This window comes from Heterodontus francisci, chromosome 1, assembly GCF_036365525.1.
Source record: "Heterodontus francisci isolate sHetFra1 chromosome 1, sHetFra1.hap1, whole genome shotgun sequence".
NCBI classification, from domain to species: domain Eukaryota; kingdom Metazoa; phylum Chordata; class Chondrichthyes; order Heterodontiformes; family Heterodontidae; genus Heterodontus; species Heterodontus francisci.
The window spans coordinates 202,321,548-202,331,622 of NC_090371.1; the positions used below are offsets into that span (position 1 = coordinate 202,321,548).

At 43.1% G+C, this 10,075-nt stretch overlaps 1 protein-coding gene across 1 annotated transcript; it reads left to right on the forward strand.

The window, feature by feature from the left end:
- Window positions 1-7,473: 7,473 nt before the first annotated feature.
- On the forward strand, window positions 7,474-8,784 carry drd5a (dopamine receptor D5a). Its single transcript, XM_068020097.1, has one exon. The coding sequence runs from the start codon at window positions 7,474-7,476 to the stop codon at window positions 8,782-8,784; it is 1,311 nt and encodes a 436-aa protein (XP_067876198.1).
- The last annotated feature ends 1,291 nt before the right edge of the window (window positions 8,785-10,075 follow it).

Below are 10,075 nucleotides of genomic sequence, written 5' to 3' on the forward strand. Positions count from 1 at the left end.
GAAATTGTTGGCCATGATCATGCCCAGCTGACCCCATTTAAGTGAAGTGACATGGAATCTAAGAGGAATGGGAATTTTTGAAAAAACAATTCTGTTGTTTCTTTTAGCAGTGGATTGAAATGGGAGGCCTTAGCACCGCATGTTACATAACTTCATACTCCAACTAATCCCCCTAGGTCACTACAAGTTTAAATCATTGGTTATTTCATCAGTTGTCAGCTTCTGCTGGGAAATGATGTTGAAGGTTTTTAATCACCTATAATATTTTCAATTCTAAGACACTGAACCTTCACCCTTTGGCCTATGAATGGAATCCTCCTCAATTTGTGCCCTGTTTTTACACATCAGAAACAATCTGATAACCTTCTCAAAACAATCAGAATTTTTGAAAATCTCTCCTTCACTCCTAATATATTATCATATATATTTTTCGAGTTTTTTCATAACTATAACCTTTCCTTTCCGTTAGCATTCCAGTCAATTTCTGCTCTACCCTTTCCATATCTTTATTATTTTTCCGATGATGGGATGCCCAGGACCCAGCAGTATATCGTTGGTCACATAATCAAGTCTTAATATAAATTCGATATCACTTGCATGTTTTATGTTCAATTGCGTTAAACCCATTTCATTTACTTTTATAAATGGCCTTTTCTACCTGCACTGCCATCTTCATGGATCTATATATCAGTATCTCCTGGTCGGTGTGAATCTAAAACTTCTTAAGTTGTTGCAAAAGATCCCAACCATTTAATTCCACGATCTTCCCATTAATTCATAAGATGATATATCATCAGCCTTTTATTAATAAATGCATTTTTGCGGTCATTTTACCAACTTAAAAATCTTTGCTCTTGTCTTCGTTGCAACCGACCCTTTCCAAACCCATTTAGAAAATATTGGTGAAGGGAGGTAAAGGCAGTTCTTCCACATTAATCCCTAAAAAGTGGCAATACGGGTTTTAGAAACCCAACTATAAGACCATACAATAAGTACAAACGATTTAATGAAAACAAATGATCTTCAAATGGTTTGAACTACCACCAGCCCTTGTTAAAAGTTGGACATTAAACCTACTAACCGAAGAAATGATTTCTGCTGGTGTTACCCGAATAAAATGAAACAGGTTTTAACTGTTTTCCTAGACAGAGTGCGCTAGGTGGCGATCGCTTGCTTCCATTCAGTCAGTGGGAGTGTTGGAGAAGGGCAGCTACCACAGAACTAACACCTCCTGTAGATGGATAAATGTTTATTATCAGATTCCTTTAGTCCAGTCGGATGGTAAAACGTTTTCAACATCTATTTCGACCAGACTCAATCGGTGAGCTGCATCTAACAGCACGACACCAGCAGCCTGCTGCACAAGCGAGTTGTAAGGTTTGAAATAATGGATTACAAGTTTTGTTTAAGCAAAAAACACAATGTTTTATAATCTAGACAGTTCTGTCTGTGAGTTTTTTGTCTTTTCCAGAGTCCATGAAAGGATCAAGTTAACTGTATATGGGCTTGATGGGCTGAATTAAACTTTCTTTACCATATTTCCTTATGCTCCTCCGTCCACTTGACATAGCAAGGACTATAGGTTCTGACAAATCCTGACTGTATGCTGAAAACTTGCACACCATACCAGCTCCACTGTGCCAAACTGTTGCAGTGCAACTCTGACACTGGCATCCATTTGACAATATTAAATATACCCAGGTATGTCCTTTCCAAAAAAGCTGGATAAATATAATCTGACTAATAATATCTGTCCAAGCATGAACAAAATAATGGCATCAAGTGCCAGCTATTCACCAATAGCCTGCTTGTTGATGCTCAGTTCAGATTCCACCATATATTGTCATAGCCTTGATCCAGGCATGGCCACAAGAACTGAATGCCACAGGGAAACAGAAAGGAATTTATGCAGCATCTAACTGAGTATGAAGCCAAGGAGCCTTAGTAACACTGATGTTAATGGCAGTCTAGGAGTAATTCTCTAGTGACTGGTATCATATCTGGTTGTTATTATTGTAGGCCAATCATTCCAGCCGGGGGACAAACTGCAGCAGTTTTGGTGGGCAGCATTTGCAGCCCAATCATCTTCAATTGTTTCATCAATGAACCTTTCCTTCACCATAAGATCAGGAACAAGTCTTTCAGCTGATTCTACAGTACTCAGTTTCACTCAGAACTCCTCAGAGAGTGAAGAAGCTGAGTATCCCATAATCAATTTCCTGAGAGTGACCATTGACTAAGATCTTAACTGGATCAGCCATTTAAACAGTGTGGCTGCAAGAACAAGGTGGAGGCTGGGTACTCCAGGATGAGTCACTCACTTGCTAATCCCATCAATGCCTTTCCATCATGTAAAAGGCTCAAGGCACGAATGTTTGAAATGTGCACCACTTGCCGGATAGTGCAGCCACAATAACTCTCAAGAAACGCAACACCATTCGATCTGATCAGCATCCTGCTGTGACACATCAAGAACTAACACAGAACACCAAAGACATTTTGATGTGGGTTTTCACCCATGATAGTCCACCAGGTTGAGTTGCAGCTTTCAAACACATCATTTCAGAGATGCACCAACCAAAGACTTGGGGCTTCCCAAATGTGCAAAGGAAACTCAGTGGTAAGTCGTAAGAACATTAGAAATAGGAGCTGCAGTGGGCCATTTGGCTCTTCGAGCATGCTCCACCTTTCAACAAGATCATGACTGATCTCTCTCAGCTACACCTTCCCACACTATTCCCATATCCCTTGATTCCCTTAGTACTCAAAAATTTAATGATCTCAGCCTACAATATACTCAGTGGCTGAACATCCACAGCACTGTGGGGTAGAGAATTTCAAAGATTCATAACCCTTTGAGGGAAGAAATTTCTGCTCATCTCAGTCCTAAATGGCTGATCCCTTATTCTGAGATTCTGACTCATAGTTCTAGATTCCTTCCAGCATCTACCCTGTAGGGAACATAGGTCCAGTCTACATGCAATTTCTCCTCACAGGACAATCCCCTCATCCCAGGACTCAGTCTGGTAAGCCTTCATTGCTCTCCCCTGAACGGAAGTATATCCTTCCTTCGCCAAGGTGACCAAAACTGTCTGTACACCGTACTCTAGTTGCATTCTTACTAAGCCCTATACAATTGCAGTAAGCCTTCTTTACTCTTATACTCCAATCCCTTTGTAATAAAGATTAACATACATACCATTTGCTTTCCAAATTGCTTGGAAATTGCTAATTTCCTGTGACTCATATACAAGAACAATGAGGTCCCTCTGAATAGCATCATTTCCCAGCCTCTCACCATTTAAAAAAAGTTCTGCTTTTATAGTTTTCTTACCAAAGAGGCTGACTTCAAATTTCTCTACATTCTATTCTTTCTGCCATGTTCTTTCCCACTCACTTAACCTGAAAAAATCCTTTTGCAACCTCTTTGTGTCCTCCTTACAGCTTACTTTCCCACCTAACTTTGTAATGTCAGCAAACTTGAATACATTACACTCAGTTCCCTCATCTAAATCATTGATTTCAATTGTAAATAGCTGAAGCCCAAGCACTGATCCCTGTAATACTCCACTAGTTACAGCCTGCCAACCCAAAAATTACCTGTTTATTCCTACTCCCACTTCTGTCTGATTATCAATCCTCAATTCATGCTAATATATTACCCCCAATCCCATGAGCCCTGATAACCTCTTATGTGGCACCTTATCAAATGCATTTTGAAAATCCAAATACACTACACCCACTGGTTCCCCTTATCCACCCTGCTAGTTATAACCTCAAAAGACTTAAACAGATTTGTCAACACGCAATTTCCCTTTCATAAATCCATTTTGACTCTGCCCAATCCTATTCTGATTTTCTATGTGCCCTGTTATCATGTCCCTAATAATAAATTCTAGCATTTTCCCTGTTACTGATGTCAGGCTAACAGGCCTATAGTTCTCTGTTTTCTCGGTCCATCCTTTCTTGAATAGTGATGTTATATTTGCTACCTTCCAATCCATGGGGACCATGAGAATTCTGGAAGTTATGCCTACAGCATTTGCTTATCTCCCATTGGCCAGCACAGAGCTACTTATGCAAGAACATGTGAACAGCATAACATGAAAACCATGATAACATTCATTGTCACTCCTCCTAAAGTAGATATTTTTACTAAGAGATCCCTTTACATTAGAATCTGACAAGGTTTCTTTGTCCCACAAACCTCTGTCATTTCCTAATTTCTCAGATCAGTGCACGTTAGGCTGGGGCTCTCTCTCTAGCAAAGAGAAGACTGACGGGTGACCTGACAAAAATGCTTAAGATTATGAAAGGATTTGATACGATAGACATAGGAATGATGTTTCTACTTTTGGGGAGACCAGAACTAGGAACCATAAATATAAGATAGCAACTAATAAATCCAATAGGAAATTCAGGAGAAACTTCTTTGCCCAGCAAATGGTTTGAATGTAGAACTCGCTATGACAGGTTTATTGAGGCAATTAGCAGGGATACATTTAAGGCGAAGCTAGATAAACACATGTGGGATAAATAAGGGGAGATGCTGATGGGGTAAGATGAAGAGAGGTGGGAGGATACTTGTGTGGAGCATAAACACTGCATTGACCTGTTGGGCCGTATGAGTTGTTTCTGTGCTGTAAATACCATGTAAATACTATGTAATATATGTAAGATATTCTGATTATGTTCAATATAAATGACAAATCTGATCATTTTAAAATAACCCCCATCTGTACTTTGGAGATGACCAAATGTCACTGATTGTGTTGAGAGCTCCATGGTTCATGAGGGAATGTGATGAAGAGCAATGAATTACAGAGCATAACCTGAAACATTTCAGATATTCCATACCACACCATGGTCTCCCCATTCCTTTGCATGTATTTATATACAAATGTTGATGTATTTGGCTGCTCAGTTGTCATGTGCATAAGCATTAATTTCTTCAGGCTTCTAAAATGGCAATGCCGAAAACCACACAAACTGCAGGAGCAGTCACTACATAAAGTGACTTAATTAATGTCAGTGTTTATCACAAAGAGGGTTATCTTGACTGATTCTCACTGGAAACATACAGCCAGAGTGAAATCCTGTTTTCATTTCCTGTTCGCCATCATTTAAATCAAATACTGACAGGTTACAAGTGACAATAAATAGGGTTCATTACGTGTCAACAAAACCTGTTGAAGAGTGGAATAAAAACAGGAAATACTCAGCAAGTCCAGCAGCATCTGTGGAGAGAGAAACAAAATTAACATTTGTGGTCAATGACTTTTCATCGCAACTGGGAAAAGTTAGAGATATATCAAGTTTGCAGCAAATAGAGAGGCAGGGAAAAGGGGGAAGGCTGGAAAGAACAAAAGGTAAGGTCTGTGATAGGGTGTAAGGCAGCAGAGATTAGACGACAAAGAGGATGATGGTGCAAGGCATAAGAAGATGGTAGAAGCATAAAACATAGAATTTTTTTTGGCACAGCCTATCATGTCGTGCCAGCTGAAAAAGAACTATCGAACCTAATCCCACTTTCCAACTCTTGGTCTCTAATCCTGTAAATTACAGAACTTGCATAGGAGAGTATTTTTTCAATGTGATGAGGGTTTCTGCACCCCCCCCCCCCCCACCCCCCCCCCCGGTCCCCCCAGGCAGTGAGTTCCAGACCCCCACCACCCTCTGGGTGAAACAAAATCCCCTTGAATTCCCTCTAAACCTACCAATTATGCTAAATCTATGCCTCCTGGTTATTGACCTCTCTGCTCAGGGAAATACATTCTTCCTATCCACGCTACCGAGGCCCTTCATAATTTTATACACCTCAACCAAATCTCCCCTCAGCCTGTTCTGCTCTGAGGGAACAAACCCAGTCTATCCGGATGGTAATAGGATAAGCAAGTAAACAAAAGATGGGTCTACAGGAAGTGTAGATGCTCCGAGCAGAGCGGTGGCATAGGGTCACCAATGGTTTAGCGACTGAGATGGGGCTATTACCAAAAGATTAACGTGAGCAGGAACAAAAGATAGGCACATTTCCCTCTCCGTATTCTGTGGTGCGATGGCAGTGTGTACATATCAGAACTCGGCACACTGGTCGCAGCTACCGTAGCTCTGCAAGGTTGCAAAAATAGAAATAGTAACTTCAAGGACGATTTTGCGCTCTTCATTCGTATTACTGAAGATATCGCCTCAAGTACACGACACTTATGGGGCGATTAAAGAGCGGAACTATCCTCTATTTCATTAGTACTTCAGCTCTCATTAAACTCTACAGAAATTCTCCAACCCGCGACAACAGGCTAGATAAGATCATTCTTCCAGATTTGCAACAGGAATCCCGGTCTGTTGCGGTGCACTGTCTAAATTCCGCCACAATTGCTCATTTCCCTTCTTCCTTATTGGATACGAAAACTTACGGTAATGAAAATGTGGGGCTGGAATTATGCACGGCATTTATATATACACACACAACCATTCAAACCCAGATTTGGCTGTTTGCTTATCTGTATGTCAGCCTTGAGACTCCCTGTGGCGCTCTCTTTTTGATAAGAGAAGAGCGCTGCAGAGAACCTTAGTTAATAATAGCAACCTTTGGTAAGTAGAACATCAGTCAGCAATGACATGGGCAATAGGTGTATGTTATATTACTCTTACAGATTTGACTGGTTCCTGTAGTGAACTGTGACCCTGCCCCGTCTGAACGCGTCCAGAAATCATTGCTAAGGAATGGGATGTTAGGGAGAGTGTAAGATTGGGGAATCGATCAGTTGTTTTTCTGTAACAAAAAAACACACACACACATTGACACTTCTTCAGTTAGCCAGGGGAGGGGAGGGAGGGAGATGTAGTTATCCTTGAAGGAATCTGAATTATTTGAATTTAACAGCGATTACTTTGCTGGCGCGATGTTGGATTTGAACTCTGCGTGTAGGAAATATATTTTCAGAGACGCTCGAATCAAGTTCCAAACGGTGGGGCTCTCCCTCTCTCCCCTTTTCCTACCTATAAGGATCAAATGAAGCACCGACCGAGAGATATAGAAAATGAGTGATTTCCTTATGTTTTATTTGTTTCTACTAAAATGCCACCTATATCCCCGATTGGAAATGTCTCTGCGCCGCTGTCGATTCTCTTCGGGGACCTCGCACTAAAATCATCCCGTTTGTACATGACATGGTTTTATTGAGTATATCGGCACTCTGCCTTGTGCAGAAGCACATTTCACGTGGGCCATCTTACAGGATGTAAAAAGCAGTAGTAGGATCCCGCCTGATACGTCGATCGATGATCTGCCAGCAAGAGCACAAAGTGAAGATGTGGGCAGCATCCAGGCGAACTGCCTTTAAACTGCTTTTCCTGAAAGGCTGCTCTTCGGATTGTGCTGGGACCCTGAGTCAGGTATGGATGCTGGGATCTAAGAGCTAAGGAGGTAACCTTCTCCACCCCAAACCCCCTGCCACTTCCCTGGGAGGAATGATGCCGAACAGGACTCTCGATGAGGAGCCAACAAGTGCCAAAAAGGAGCTGGCGATTCGTGTGCTGACCGGCTCCTTACTTTCCTTATTAATCCTCTTCACCTTGTTGGGTAATGCCCTGGTCTGTGCCGCCGTGGTCAGGTTTCGCCACCTTCGGACCAAAGTCACTAACATTTTCATCGTCTCCCTGGCGGTCTCCGATCTCCTGGTGGCCGTGCTGGTGATGCCCTGGAAAGCGGTGGCAGAGGTGGCCGGTTATTGGCCTTTCGGGCCCTTCTGCAACGTCTGGGTGGCTTTCGATATAATGTGCTCGACGGCGTCCATCCTGAACCTATGTGTGATCAGTGTGGACAGGTACTGGGCAATCTCCAGCCCTTTCCGCTACGAGCGCAAGATGAGCCGCCGCCTGGCACTGCTGGTGATCGGCCTGACCTGGGCATTCTCCCTCCTCATCTCCTTCATCCCGGTACAACTGAACTGGCACAGCAGCCAGCCCCGAGAGGGGGCTCCAGCAAACAGCAGCGCTGCCACCCTGCCAGACAACTGCGACTCCAGCCTGAACAGGACTTATGCCATCTCCTCCTCACTGGTCAGCTTCTACATCCCCGTGGCCATCATGCTGGTCACCTACACCCGCATCTACAGGATCGCCCAGATCCAGATCCGGAGGATCGCTTCACTGGAGAGAGCAGCAGAACATGCCCAGAGCTGCCAGCGGAGCAAACTGGACTCTCAGCAGCAGCACATTCAGCACCACAGCATCCTGAAGAGCTCCTTCAAGAAGGAGACCAAGGTGTTAAAAACTCTCTCCATCATCATGGGGGTTTTCGTCTGTTGCTGGCTGCCTTTCTTCATCCTCAACTGCCTGGTCCCTTTCTGTGACCGCAGCTCCCCGGCCTCCGCCTCCAGCTTGTCCTGTGTCAGTGAGAGCACCTTCGATATCTTCGTGTGGTTCGGCTGGGCAAACTCCACCCTCAACCCGGTCGTCTACGCTTTCAACGCGGAGTTTCGCAAAGCTTTCTCCAGCCTCCTGGGCTGCCACATCTGGTGCTCCAGCAACCAGGTGGAGACAGTTAACATCAGCAACGAGCTGGTGTCCTATAACCAGGACACGGCCTTCCACAAGGAGATCGTTACCGCCTATGTCAACATGATCCCCAACGTCGTGGACAGTGTTGACCAGGTCTTCGATAGGGTGTCACAGATCTCCGCCGCGAACGAACTCGCCACCTATTCGGTTTCTGAGATGGACTGCGACGCAGACTTGTCTTTAGATAAAATCACCCCCTTTACTCCGAATGGTTTGCATTGATAAGAAGAGAAAAACCGAGCCGTTTTCGGCGACTCCATGCCCAGTCACACCTTGTCAAATTAATTCTGATCTATCGATTGGATTGGAAAGCAAACAGCTTCAGAGCAGAATAAATCACTCGACTTTGGACGTTTTAATGAGCAAAGTCCATCGATTCAAATGGCAAGCCAGACTGTAATTTACAGGGAAATATAAAACCATCGTGAACCCTAAAGAAGCGAGAAGTTGTCCATACTGGGAGACAAAAAAAATGTAAATTGCTTTTCACAAATCTTTTCAACCAATTAACGAAACAATTTTCAAATCCAGGTAATTTGGGTGAGCTGACACATGGGTAATTGATGCCAGGTTTTTACTGTCTGTTGTGCTTTCGTTGCCTCTACATTTTACTCATGGCCATTTCTTTACACAAAGGTTGACGGATCAAAGACTGGCGACAGTACAGGACGCTGTGTACTAGCGGCACACTGGCCAGAACCGCCGCCTACTCTCCTCCTGCAAACTCGCTGCTCAAGACAGAGAAACTTCTTCCACTCAGTTGATAATTAAACATCAAAGTCACTTCCATGTCGGAATGATGTCCCACTGGATTTCATTTTTATGCCTTAGTGATTTGCAGGTATTTTTGGACATTGTTACGATGTCGATCTGGTTTGTAACTATAATTTTTTTAATGATTTAACATCAATCCACAAATTTATTCCAATAAAGTCTTCATTATATCAAATCTGATGTAATTTGATTGATGATCTTTTACACACACACGTATTTTTTTCCCCATTCCTCCTCAAGGTTTTGACTGTTGGTATGGTTTCATGGATACTAGCAGCCTTCTAGTACCTTGTCCAAGTGGCTATTCTTCATGAGTGAGCTTGTAGAGTGGATGTTCACAGGGGGCATTCAATGAGAAGGATGAGGAGATCTGAGTCGAATCCCATCCTCACTCATCCCATGTTCACATATGCACGTTTTCCAACAAGAGTCACTGAATAGCAACTGGGAGAGGAAGCATAAGGTCTAGGTTGCTGAGACTAACGTATCATCTATTTTACCGCTCTAACTCTGTACAGATTAAGAATTGAATGCTAGATCTCCTGTTCTGTCTGGCACAGGTATATACTGCCTGAGGTCTGTAAGGCACAGTTATATTCTGCCTGTATGAATTGGTTCATCCAGAGAGCCATCCACAGGGATTATATCTAATATTTTGTAATACACTCCTGCTATACACTGCACCCTCTCCTGGTGCATGTCAAGAGTGAATATTAAAAATTGTACACTCCCAGTTCAT

Coding starts and splice junctions, on each gene's coding strand:
- drd5a (XM_068020097.1), top strand. CDS start 7,474: ATGCCGAACAGGACTCTCGATGAGGAGCCAACAAGTGCCAAAAAGGAG.